The sequence below is a fragment of the Grammomys surdaster genome, unplaced genomic scaffold (assembly GCF_004785775.1).
Source record: "Grammomys surdaster isolate TR1022 unplaced genomic scaffold, NIH_TR_1.0 197, whole genome shotgun sequence".
NCBI lineage: Eukaryota > Metazoa > Chordata > Mammalia > Rodentia > Muridae > Grammomys > Grammomys surdaster.
In genome coordinates this window covers 2,655,711-2,670,197 of record NW_021604642.1, presented here as the reverse complement: position 1 = coordinate 2,670,197, position 14,487 = coordinate 2,655,711, and the positions used below count along the sequence as shown (strand labels likewise).

Here is a 14,487-nt window from a genome sequence, read left to right as displayed (position 1 = left end):
CTGGATAGCTAAAGCAATCCTGCATAAAAAGGAAAATACTAATAGGATTCACATTCCAGATCTCAAGATTTATCACAGGGCTACAGGACTAAAAAGAACATGGTGCTAGCACAAATTTAAACTTGTAGGCAAAGAGAGCAAAACAGAAAATAAATGTTACATCAGCCATTGAACATTTGACAAAGATGCCAAAACTCTGCAAAAAACATGACATTTTCAGCACATAGTGCTGGGAAAACTGAATGCCTACATGGAGAAGACTAAAATTAGGCTTATGTCTATCACCCTGCAAAAAATTAACTTCAAATGAACTGACTATCTTAGCCTGAAACACTGAAACTGCTAGAAGAAAATATGGGCAGTATCCTTCCAGATTTAGGAGCAGGTAAAGATTGAACAGGACTAGGACAGCAATTAACAGGTGGAATGTCACATAAAACTAAAAACCTTCTACACAGCTAAAGATAAATCCACTGAGTGGAGAGAGGACGCCCAAAGAGAAGCAATATCATGGATGGATGGATAGATAGATAGATAGATAGATAGATAGATAGATAGATAGATAGATATTCTCTCCCTATAGGAAGTAATTTATACTTGGTAGTATTAATTTAGCTAGCTACCTGTGGCTAGTGAGGCCCTGCTACCTAGAGGAGAACTTGTTCCTGCCATTTTCCTCAACCAGCCTAATCTATAACTACTTTTGAAATACTCATCCTTCTATAAAGAGGTAAGTGTAGCTCTCACCCCTTATTTTTGGAGTAGAGAATATTACAGAAAGCCCAAACTGGTCAGAAGTCAGAAATAAACTGATAGTAGAGTTCCTGCCTCGAATCTATACATTTAGAATACAATCACTAACCTTAAAGGAACATCTTGGAACATCACAGAAAAGGGGACAAAATATTGTTAAGAAGCAGGAAAGCTGCTGTGACAGAGTCTTTTCTTTGAAAAAGCTGAGGTATGAGTGTAAGTCTGGGAGGAGTTAAAAGGAGTATGGTGAATATGATCAAGACAGAGAGACGACTGAAGGAGCTGAAGGGGTTTGTGACCCCATGAGGAGAGCAACAATACCAACCAACCAGAACTCCCAGGGTCTAAACCACCAGCCTGGGAGCACTTAGGGAAGGACTCATGACTCCAGCTGTATATGTAAGGGAGGATGGCCTTGTTGGGCATAGGTGGAAGATGAGATCCTTGACCTCATGAAGGCTGGACACCAAGTGTGGGAGAATTCGAAAGTGGGGAGGTAGGAGTGGATGGGTGGGTGGGGGCACACCCTCATAGAAATAGGAGGAGGGAAGATGTGATAAGGGATTTCTGGGGGGGGGGAAGGGGATAACATCTGAAATTTAAAAACAAATCCAGTAAAAAAGATACATTGTATCAAATTCTCTAGTAATTAATAAAATATTCATTTAAAAGTGAAAAATAAAGTGTGACATAGAAATTGGAGGAGGGAGTGAATCAAGGAAGAAAGAAAAATGAAGAAAGTGGTCATAAATGGAGAACAAAATACAGTAAATTTAGTAAGGAAGAGGATGAACATTTCTAAGACCAATAAAAGTAAAAACTTCTGTGCTGATATTCTTGACATATACTGTTAAGCATGAACATGAACTGTTTTTATTCTTTGAGCTTCTAATTTTATGACCAAAGTTCTCCACATTCACTTCGGCACTTTGGGCATTTGATATATATATCATATATATATATGATATATATATGTATATATATATGTATGTGTACATATATGTATGTGTATATATTTGTGTATATGTATGTATGTATGTATATGTATATATATATGTAACATACATTACATATATTAGAATATTCACCAACAGATAGAACTTACTGGCTCCACAATATTGAACTTCTTTGATTCCTGGACTTCCTGAATTTGATAAACATAGTCAAGAGATGATTCAAAGAAATTGTGCCTTTCCTTATCCACTTGGAGGTCTGCCTGTAGAAAGAAGGCAACAAATGTCACAGAGGGGCATGGTCAGTTTTGAAAATCAGGAACGAGAAAATCAATTAGATTCTACAACTAAAGAGGCATTGAGCCACCTGCAAATATCTTATTTCGATTTCTTTATTTTCATTTTGCTTTATTTTACAGAGAGGGGATATGAGACCAAGAAATTAAAAAGATTCAAGGCCTCCTATTTCTCGTCCAGCATGAAGGAGGCCTGGGTGCCATAAAACAGATTTTTCAGATCAAGGAAAAAGCTGAACAAATTTGGAAAAGCTTTCTTCTTAAATCCAATACCGGGCAGTGGTGGCACACGCCTTTAATCCCAGCACTTGGGAGGCAGAGGCAGGCTTATTTCTGAGTTCGAGGCCGGCCTGGTCTACAGAGTGAGTTCCAGGACAGCCAGGGCTACACAGAGAAACTCTGTCTTGAAAAACCAAAAACAAACAAACAAACAAACAAACAAAATCCAATAGAAAATTAAAATCATAGGGGGAAACTAGAGTATAAAAGACTGGAGAGAAGCAGAGCTCATAAGAACAGCTACCTGAGAGTAAAGGGTGCTCAACGCTGAGGGCATCACAACCATCACTGAAGAACTACTGCTGGTGTAAGAATAAATTGCTTAACAAATACAAAGAGAAAACAAAGGATCCAAAGGAGCTACATCAAGAGCAAATGAATCCCAAGCTAAGTCCTAAGCAAACAAGCATGAAACCTCACACTAAGCACTTACTTCAGTTTCTTTAGCCAAATATTCTCCCCGCCTTTTAAGCAGAAAAGCAAAAAGGCAAAAAAAAAAAAAAACCCTGAAGGTAGACACTGTATAGAATGATAAGGCCATGAATTTTAAACAACCATGGTAAAATGCAAAGGGTTCTAGTGGAAAAAGAGAACATGCAACAACAGATATGTGATATTAGAAGACAGATGAAACTTGGAAGCATGAGTCCAACGGAAATGACAGAAATCTAAAACAATCTAAACAGAAACGAAGCCTGCTCTATTGGGCTCACCACCAGTATGAACAAGGTTGAGAAAAAAATGAGTAAGCCTAGAGCTGAGCATGTATGGGCCCCTTGACTAAGAGTCCTGACAATGGGAGACAGGGGGATCAGCAAGCTTGAATGTACAGGAATACAAAGGTCAAAACAAAGAGAAAAAAACAACATAAAATAAAACAGCTGAGAACTTCTAGACAAAATGTGTAGCATATGTGTACTTGGATAACAAGAACTGGAAGAAACTGAATGGAACGGAGAAACATTTTCAATGACAATAACATGCTCTGCAAAATTAACCAGCTACACAGCTCCTGTATACACCAAAGGACTATAAGTCAGCAAACTAGAGAAACACTTGCACATTCATGTTTATTATTATACTGTTCATAATAGCCATGATATGGAATCAGCCTAGATGTTCACCAACAGATGGGCAGATTTTAAAAATGAGGGGCATAAACACAGTTAGCACTAAAGAGAAACAAAGTTATGCCATTTTCAGAGTTAGAAATCATCAGGTTTAGTGAAGTAAGGAAAAGCTTGGAAAACAATACCACATCACTCTTCTCAACTAGAATTTGGACTTAATTTATGTGTATTGTGGTTTTGCAAGACAGAGAAGGAGAAAAGCACTAGGAGTGAACAGGATGTCTAAGGGGCAGGGAGAGAACAAGAAGGGATCAGGGAATGTGTGTTATGAAAGCTGAAGTGGGCACTAGTGGAGAAGGAAGAGTATCAGGAAGAGGAGGATAGAGTATGGGCTAGAGCAAATAAGAAAATAATGACATACATGCATAAAAATGTCACACTAAAATACATTTATTTGTATACTAAATTTTTCACTATCCACATAATTATGTCAGTTTTGTTCAAGTAACTTTTTTTGAGATTTCATAGATGCCATTTCCCTCATCAAATCTGGTGGACACTATTTTAAAACTCTTAGAAGATAATGTCAGAGAAAATCTGGCCACACATGATGATAATAACACCTACTTAAGAATTCAAACAGCAAAACACAAGACTGAGATCACCGTGAGCTGGTACCAAACAGGATGAGGGAGCAGAAAATCCACATGACTTTAGATTAACAGGACTTTTAAATATATATCAAAAGCATGATTTATTGAAAATATAGATATGCAAATTTTCATTAAACAAAAAAAAAATCTGCTATACCAAAGGCCCTGATAACAGAATAACATAGGCTTACAATGCAACCCAACTTTTGTACTCTACAGCATTTGCCAAAAGAACCTCAACAAAATCTGCATACAAATATTTTCCATGGCCACATTAATAACTGAAAAAATCAGAAGAAAAATTCTTCCATAGGACATGGGGATACATATGTGGTACAGCTATTAATAACAGGCCTGAAAAGAAATGGGCTATCATAATAAAAAAAATACCAACAATTGATACCTATTGCTAAATAAAAGAACCCAGCATGAAAAGGCTCCATGCTGTAGGATTCTAACAGCATGACATTACAGAAATGACAAAAATATGAAGTCTAGAGAAAGAGAAATGGCTGCCTGGGATTGGAGATAAGTGAAATGGAGCCAAGAGAATTTCAGAGAGTAAAACTATTCTCCAAGACACTACACTAGACACAGATCATTATATACTTGTCAAGTCCAACAGAATGGGAATAAGAAAGGTGCAACTCAGTATCACAGTGCTTGCCTAGCATGTGCAGGATTCCACACCCAACAAAATAAGAACAAGCAATCCATAGCCCACACAATATAAGACCCATTGGTTCACCAATTGTAATAAATGAACACAAGAGATTGTTAATAGTGAAAATATGTGCCAGGAATCTTTATCTCTGTACTTCCCATTCAGCTTTTTTTCAGTTTTTCTTTTCTTTTCTCTTTCTTTTTTTGGTGCATAAAATCTGTTTGCATTATTTGTTATAATCACATATGATTATTATATGTGTTATATGTGTTTATATAACTCAAATACAAGGTTAAAGGGGAAAAACTTGTTTAGGGATGTAGACCAATACATACTCCTCTTTGCCCCCTCAAAACAAAAACAAAACCAAAGCAAACAAAAAATACAGCCTAATCCTATCCTATGTAGGGTCTCCTGACTTCTTCCACACCATTCTAAGACAGTAACAATGTAACAATAGAACTGAAAGTGATTTAACAATGATATTCTTTGTTTCCTTCTGGGGGACAGGGTGTCACGTATCCTAGTCTGGCTCCACACCCTCTACATGGCCAAGGATTGCCTCAAACTCCTGAGCTACAATTGCAGCCTTCTCCCTCTCTCTCTTTCTCCTTTCTTCTAGCTCTTCAGCCCTTCTTATCTTTCTTCATTTCCAAGGCAGTCTCACTATAAAAAAAAAAAATTATATAGCCCAGCGTGACCTCACATCCACAATAATCCTCCTGCTTCAGGATCTTGAGTGTTGGGATAAACCATTATCCACCACACCTAGCCAAATAAAATATCTCTAAAAAATATAAGCTCTTTGTTTTTTTTTAAGTGATTAAATCAAGTTTCCTTACTTCACTTTTCAATGAAAAGGGCTAAGGGCTGCAGCCTTACTCATCAGAAATGTCAACAAAGGCTGGCTATGATGGCTCAAGCCTACCATACCAGCATGTGGAAGAGACAGGGAGATTTCTGGGGATCTGAGGACATTCTGGGGGAGATCCTGTTTGAAAACATCAAAATTCCCAAAGTGTCAACAAGGAAACCTACACAGCATATAAAGCTGTCAGAACACTCTAAATACCTTCATAGCAAAAAAAAAAAAATTCCAAAACACAAACAACAACAACAAAAACCTTCAAACTATGGATTGTATCCCCATGGGTCCTTGTAACTAGCCCCAGATTTGGTAGTCACTAATAGGACTCACAGGAATGGAGATGCAATATAAAGTCATAATCTCAGATGGCATTTATTTCAGTGAAATGATACAAAGAAAAACCATCAAAGAGGAAAGGTGTGAAGGACCCATCTACAAGAAACTGTAATATAAGCCTCCAAGAGATTCCTTAGTAGTTTCACAAAGGATGCATAAAATTCCTTTCAGTAAGCTATAACAACCCAGCAAAAATAACTGCAAGGGGAGGTTCTTTAGAGACTGATTGATACCCTTAGGTTTTCATTGGGCCTGGTAAAACAGGCACTTATAGCACGTGCTATAATTCTAGACTGTCTGAGGAACAGGTATTTGAGAAAAGCCACACTGTCTGCACAGGCAACTTGTGCACAGAGAGCCACTATTATCATTTAGGGAACCATTTGCAGAAATACAGGGAACCAGTTGGGTTCCCAGTTGCCAGGCAAGGACAAACTCTTATTTTATAGGTCTCTTGTGAACAGACAGCATCACTTTGGAAATTATCTCTGAGTTCTCCTTGTCTGCTGCAGGTAATAAATTTTTCTCCACTCTCTGATGTCTTGGCCATGTTTTTTCTTTTTCTTTTCTTTTCCTTTGTTGTTGTTTTACCAGTCAAGATGTGAGCCTGCTGCATTTGATTACCCTCTCTCGTCATTCACTAGTCTTTTAGAGTAACATCAATTCTTGACAAATCTCTTCTCAAGACTATCTCATGCTTTTCAGCCTCAAGGCTACTAGCCTCATTTTAGGGCAATTTCTCCATTTCTGTTTGTTATATATTTTATCTTTTTTTTCAAATGATTATCTCAAATTGGAAAGGCAAGTTTCTTCCACAACAGGATTTCCTCCATCCAGACATAAGTCTTCACCTCCTCATTCCCCAGGTCCCTTAAGACTATTAGAGAAACATGCATTTTACAGTACAGAAAAAGCCTTGCTGCTATGAGATTAGTACACATTCTTATATAAAATCCCACCTAGAATGACAAGAAAATCATATTAGTGTCCCTTCTAGCCATGTTCATAATGATTTGGTAGCTATCTATTAAACAGTGGCTTGGAAGAACTGGAACCACTGCTAGTCTGATAGAAGCAATGGTCCTAGTGCAGTATTCCCTATCCCTACCAAAACAGGCAATGGAACACCACAGGGGGAAATGTCTGCTTCTCATATACCAAATACAATATTACTTTTTACCTATCCTCACATAGAATCTAGAATCACAGACTTGGAAACTCGAAATTGAAAGTGACACCTGAGATGTTTGCCTATCATTCTTCCACACAGTGGGAATGAAGCCAGGAATAGAGTTCCTTACTAAAGGAAGTTAGTGGAGGGACTGGCTCAAGACTCAGAGAGCCTGGGGCCCAGGCCTCGGGTATTCCCTGTGAATGTTTTCATGATGCCTGTTGAGCAACTTATGGAAAAAAAAATCTCACAATCAGAAATGACTAGTTTCTAAGGTCCAGCACAAAAAGGAAGCAGGGTTAGACTTTGTGAACATACCTCTAGTAACTGAGATTCTTTCTTTTTGGATGATAGATGTAAGTGCCGGTCCAGTAATGAGTAAAACCTCTCACCATCCTTTTCAAATTTCTTCTTCCTCTCCTAGACATAGAAGAGAAGCTTTGCATTAAATTTCTATAATTTAACACTATGGACTTAGAAATGAGAATGAAAGGTCCAGTTTCAGGTTTCTATGGTCAGTTCCTGCAACTCCTTGGAAGGAAAGAAAAACTATAGCCAGTGCAGAATCTGCTGTTTTGCACTGGTCTCAAGCAGGTTTGATCACCTCAAATACAACCATAAATCATTCTACCTGCACCAAAGACAGTACCTACTGGTAGAGCTGAAGCCTCTGCAAGTTCTTGCTCCAAAAATGCCACTCAAAGGGGCCCTCTGATGCTAAAACATCCTTACTTCCCTTTTGTGTTTTTCACATATGGTTAGCATTCGTTTGATCTTTTAAAAAGAAAACAAGAAATGCAAACATGGAATAAATATACCAAGGAACAGTGAATCTGTATGAATTCAAATGACCACAAACAGCCTGCATTCCAAGACAGTAGGAATCCAGGGCTACTTCTTGAAATGAATTCTTAAGGATTATTGAAGGATTCATGGATGCATATTACAAGCTGGCAGGAGTGAAATCCTGGAAGATTTAGATAGGAAAGATGCCTTCATAGCTAACTTTATGACAAGTGGAGGACCCAGGCCTTCACTCTCCTTGGGGGATGAAATGTAATTAACTTCTCAGCTGTGCAGTACAAGTCTAAGTCACAAAGCTCCTAATGAAACACTGACAATACACATTTGTCACAGACTCATTGTCGTGATTTTTTTCTCAGTTAGACAGGATCTCGGGTTATTTGGAAAGAGGCTTCTCAGTTGAGAAAATGCCTTCATCAGACTTCATGTCAACATGTCTGTGTGTCATTTTCTTGATTCATGGTTGATATAGGAGGACCTACCTTACTGTTAAGTGATACCACTCATGGAAGTGGTTTTGGAACGTCTATGAAAGCAGTACTTGACAGGCCATGAAGAGCAAGCCAGTAAGCAGCACTCCTTCATGGCTTCTACTTCAGTCACTGCCTCCAGGTTCCTGGCCTGAATTCCACCTTGGCTTCCCTGAGTGATGGACTACAATCTGTAAACCAAAAAATCCATTTCCTCCCCAAGTTGTTTTTGGTCCTTGTGTTTTATTACAACAATAGAAACCCTAACTAAGGCACAGAATGGAATCAGAGAGTGTCGTATGGCTGAGACAGACCTGAACAAGTTTTGGGGAAGACTGTGTAAGAACGTTTGGAACTTTGGCCTAGAAAAGCCACAGAGTGTTAGAGCTTAATGAACTATTGTGGTCATTTAGAAGAAATGCTGACGGCAGTGCCCTCAAGGAGTGTTTTCACTATGCTGACTTGGATGAGTTACCAATATAAAGGATTTCTTACTGATAAGAATTCGTTTATTTCTGACAAATGGTTGGTAACTTGAACATTTACAAGAGACTAGGATGGCTGTGAGTTAGCCCAATGACGGGATTATTGTAGGTCCACTTCCCAGGGGCCCACCCAATGCAGCCGAAAAGGAGTGCGTGGTGCTGGGAGTGGGTGCAGCCTACATGGCCTAAGACAGGGCTCTCACCCTCCTTTCACCCACATCAGAGTCCCTTGACGTTGCCCATCGTCGACAGCCTAAAGCCTTCGACCATCGATGTGACTCGTCTCACATCAGTGTTTTGGGGTTGTGAACTTGTCTAAGACCCCCCATAATTAGACATCCAAATTCAAAACTCACATAGTTGGGATTGAACATAAGACGCCTTCTCTAACTAAACAGAGAAGGGGGAGATGCCAGAAGCCAGGACCCTCGTCCTTACCCTTACCCCCTACCTTTCCCCACCTGCACAATGTCCTCTGAAGCTTGGCAACTGCAAGATCCTGCTTAGCAACTGCAGATAGACTCAAAGCAGTGTACCATATCATCTTAAGAATAGCAGGGAGACCATAACTCAAGCAGTGTACTATATCTTCTGAAGAACAGCAGGTAGATCATAATTCAAGGCAGTGTACCGTATAGACCATGACATGTTTCAAGGCACAGGCCAAGAAGATTTTGTACTTTTCCACCACCTGCCCCCTCTTACCCCCTCCCCTTGTAAAACATGCTATAAAAAAGCATTTCATGTTCAAAAAAAAAAAAAATTTAAAAAAAATTTTAATAAAAAAAAAGAAAAAAAAAGAATTCGTTTATTTTTTTAAGGTTGACTACTGGTGAACTCTAGTACTTTCAAATGAATGCTAGGATAAAAAAAATCAAACTAAATTTGAATTTAAAGATTAACTTGAGTTGAATTAACATCTGTAAAATATTAAGGCAAAATATTTGATAGCATGAAACATCAACATGCATTTAAATTTCTCCATACCATTACTAGAGTTTACTTTTTTTCATGTGATCTTAACTATTCCTGCTAAAAATAAAACTCTGCATATTTTAAAATATTTATTACTAATACAAAAGGTATCACTACTTAGATTGGTTAAATCTGGCAAATGTAGAAAATAATATTTTCTTTTTATAAATGACTCATAATTGACATGCTGTTGAAATTTCATATAAGTCAAATCAGATTATTAATGATAATATTTTTCTCATTAAGTCGTTACAACATCTGAAAAGCATAGCAATTTATATATTTCTTCCAAAATCAACATGTTACTTAATTTCCATTCTTAGAGCTCCAACCTTGCAGAATCTGGTTGAACAGTACCATCTTCTTCCCCATATAAGAGGAATATATTTAAAGTTTCTCTACTAAGGTATACTATACATTTTTATTGTACAATCATTACTGAGAAGAAGAATCATGAATTCCTCTTCTGTTCTAGATATACCAAGATAAATATATGATTTTTTTTTTCTTTATACGAATCATGAAGGGAATTCCATTGCTTGATTTCCTAGGATGATTTTGAGAGAGGGGTCTGAGATAAGTACTAGCTAATAATGATATATTTTTAAATTTTTTAAATTGGGGGGGGGTGTATGCACATGAGTACAGATGCCTACAGAGTCCAGAGGCATTGGATCCTTTAGAGTTAGAGTCATGGGCAGTTGTGAGCCACTTGATATGGGTGCTAGGTACTGAACTTGGGTCTTCTGGGACAGCATCAAACACTCTTGACCAGTGAGCTAACAAATCAAGCTCCCCATGATACATTTTTATTATTGTCAGATTCAGATAGCTAACATTTTATTTAGGGATTTTTGCATTTATGCTCATAAAAGTAATTTGTTTTCATTCTGATAGTTTACTTATCTTATTGTACCATTATAAAACCTTCCAGATAGTATTACTGTTTTATAAAAATGAAATCACCAAACCAGAGATACTAAGTTGCTTATCTAAGGACACCCTGCCATTATGAAGTAAAATAAACTACTTAAAATCTCTTTCCTTAAAACAAGCATTGACTATAGGACTCAATTTGTACACCATGAGAGAGATGGTGTCTTAATTAGGATCTCTATTGCTGCAATGAAACACCATGACCAAAAAACAAATTGGGGAGGAAAGAGTTTATTTGGCTTATACTTCCAACAACTGTTCATCATCAAAGGGAGTCAGGACAGGAATTCAAACAGGGCAGGAACCTGAAGACAGGAACTGATGCAGAGGCCATGGAGGGGGGATGTTTACTAGCTTACTTCCCCTGCCTTGCTCAGCCTGGTTTTTTTATAGAACCCAGGACCACTAGTCCAGGGTGGAACCACCCACAATGTGCTGGGTGCTCTTCCATCAATCACTCATTAAGACGATGCCCTACAGGCTTGCCTACAGCTTGTTCTTATGGAGGCATTTTCTTAATTCAACTTGCCTCCTCTCTGACAACCTTAGTTTGTATCAAGTTGTCATAAAACTATCTAGCATAGATGGTGACAGCCTTCTGTCTTTGTACAATGGGTGCTCAATACTTCTTGTTTTCTTCCTTCTACCTCATTGGCCAACTACAATTCAGCCTTCAAGATCCCACTCCTTTATGACAATGGGGTCTGTTCTAAATCTTGCTCAATTCCCCTATATCCTACTTGGGGCTTAGGAGTCCCTCCTCTAATCCCTCAGCATTGCATATATAAAATGATAACCTAAATCTGGTACAGTGGTACATACATCTAACTCTAGCACTCAAGAGACAGAACCAGAAAGATAGAGGCCAGTTTGGGTTATGTGAAACACTAGCACACAAAACCAAAAAAAAAAAAAAGTGAGCATGTGAGGAAGAATGGAAATTTGAAAAAATCAAAAATGAATAAATAGAAGGAAAAGAAAATAGGGAACAGGGATAAAAATAATTGCCATAAATGAGATTATAGAATTATATGCACTATATTAATATTTCATTCATATGCACAAAAACTGCTACACAAAACATAAGAACAACAAAGTAAATGGTACAGGCAAACTACAACTTCCCTTTTGTATTTGTAAGCATACTAGTTACACAAATTCTTTAATCTGGGTTAGACAAAATATAGTGAATAAGTTTGTGTCAAGCACTGGCACAGCTCTGAGAGAATCTAGCTAAGGCAAGGCCATTGGAACCAGCTTTCAAGGCCCTCAAACACCATCAAGGACTAGAAATCGACTGTAAAAGCCCTTTTTCCTTTCACTTTATAAAAATGAATGCTGACATTAAGCTGACAACATCCTTCATAAACAGTCAGAATAAATAAAACAGAAATCAGCTATGGAGAGTGCTCTTTCTTCTGTATTGGTTTGGTTTTGAGATAGAGCCTTGCTATGTAGCTCAGATGGGCCTTAAATTCCTCCTTCCTCAATCACCAGAATGCTTGGATTATGGCATGCACCACCATGTCTGGTAGACGTAGTTTCTTATATCATTATAGGTTCTATCTTCTTCAGTCATTCATTGTTTTATGTACCAAAGTGAATGCTGAAGAAAACATGTCTGAAAAAAATGTGTGAGTGACATGCACAGTTCCATCAAGAGAACTTTCTCTAAAGCAGCAGCTGGGTGAGGCACTTCAGGAGCATGACAAATGGCTTGAGAACACTGTGTCCAGGCAGGCAGAGCCAGTCAACTTCTGTGCTCGCTGGAGGAAGTTAAGACGAACTGCCAAAGATTTTAAGACATTGGTTCTGATTCAGCAAACCTCTCATGGACTGGGGAGGCTCTTTTTCTAGCCAGATGAAGTTGGGATCACTTGAGTTGACCAGACCAGCTGTGGAACTGACAGTTGTTTCTCTTTCTTCCTCTTACTTGGGAGAGGGTCAGAGCTTATATTACCTTCCCCACCCATTTGCACTAGTGTCCGGGTTCCCAGCATGCAGCACAGGTGTGTGGGCAAGGTATTAACCACTTTTTACAGGATGTCAAAGGCAAGAAATAGGGTCTTTGCATACAAGAACAAAAAAAGGGACCTTCACAAGAATATAAAGAAAAGATTTACTATGCTGCTTTATTAAAAGTAAAAAAATTTGGAAACAGGAAATAATAACTCTGGGTTTTCTTTTGTGGTGGGAGTGATGGTGGCAATGCTAGCTTTGCTCACCCCACATCCTCATGTATATGTCCTAGGGTGTCTATTGCTGTCATAAACACCATGACCATAAGCAACTTGGGAGAAAATGGTTTATTTCAGATTATAGTTCCATGATAGAGTCCATCACTGAGGAAAATCAGGACAGGAACCTAGAGGCGGGAGCTGATACAGAAGTTATGAAGGAGTACTGTTTACTCTCTTTTTATGGCACCCAGGACCACCAATCCAGGGGCAGTACCACACACAGTGAGCTGGGCCCTCACACATAAATCATCAATCAAGAAAATGAACCACAAGTTTGCCCATAGGCCAGGCTAGTGTGAGAGGCATTTTCTTAATGGAGCCTCCTGTTTCCAATATGACTCTAGCATGTGTCAAGTTGACACGAAACTTGCCAGCACACAACCCAAATGTTCTACGTTCTAACACTAAGATACACCCCCACCCCCAGGCCCTCAGCAATACTTTATGGTAAGGATAAAAATAATATAGTTTGGCAATTTGACAGAGAGCAATGACATTCAATAGGCTTCTACAAATGAAAACCTGCACTGAGGGAAGCTGTCTCTTTGCTTTGGCCCTTCGATCAGACAGAGAAGGCAATATGAACATGTCTTGAAGCACAACAAAGAATAACTCCTCTGGGAATGGTGGCACTCAAGAGACTAAAGAATAAGTACTGTGAGTGAGAGAGTAGGCTACTCTATAACAGCAAGATCATTTCTCAAAAACTACAAAATGAAATAACTTAAAAGCTGAAAGTTTATAATTTATAAATCTAAAGTTTATAAATCTTCTAAGATCAAATTAGTTGCTTTTTCTTGCCGTGATAAAATACCATGGCCAAAAGCAATTCATGGAATAAATGTTTTATTTTGGCTTATGATTCCAGAGGGATAAAAGTCAATGATGGCAGCAGCTGCATGGCAGCAAGTAGCTGGTGCAGGAAGCTGAGAAATTATGTCTTCAAAGGCAAATATGAAGCAAAAATATGAAGCGGGGAGATGTCATAAACCCTCAAAGCCCACCCCCTATGACATATTTCCCAGTAAGCAAGGCTATGACATATTACCTTCTTTGGGTTACATTCCCTCCCCCAAAGTATCACCAACTGGAGAACAAGTGTTCAAATATTTAAGCCTTATTGAAAATGAGCCTATGAGGGGTTTGCATTTAAAGCATCGCAAACTTGCAATGCAGAAGTTAAAAGAAATGTACACAGTTTAAAGTTTAAAACTTGTTTGTGTGCAGTTTAAACTTGAAAGTTTCACATTAAAGCCTCACAGGAAAGGAACTAACATTTTAGCATCAAGTATACTTTATATATGATCTCCCTTTGTCCTTACAACACAGACACAATTATTGTCCATGCATTACATTTGAAATCAATGCTAAGAAAGGCAAAATGATTCCATGTAATGGAAGTGGTAAGAGACCCATGGCCCCAACTGTATATGTAAGGGAGGATGGCCCTGTGGGGCATAGATGGGAGAGGAGATCCTTGGTCCCATGAAAGCTGGACGCCATGTGTGGGGGAATTCGAGGGTGGGGAGGTGGG

The 14,487-nt window shown here is 38.5% G+C and overlaps 1 protein-coding gene across 1 annotated transcript in view; it reads right to left on the bottom strand.

The window, feature by feature from the left end:
• Nucleotides 1-14,487, bottom strand: part of Ophn1 (oligophrenin 1) — a 309,606-nt gene that overhangs the window by 134,936 nt on the left and 160,183 nt on the right. The window contains exons 6-7 of the mRNA XM_028770048.1: nucleotides 7,362-7,463; nucleotides 1,859-1,969 (exon numbers count right to left, since the gene is read on the bottom strand). Coding sequence (XP_028625881.1) covers nucleotides 1,859-1,969; nucleotides 7,362-7,463 — 213 coding nt within the window. The remainder of the gene's footprint in view (nucleotides 1-1,858; nucleotides 1,970-7,361; nucleotides 7,464-14,487) is intronic.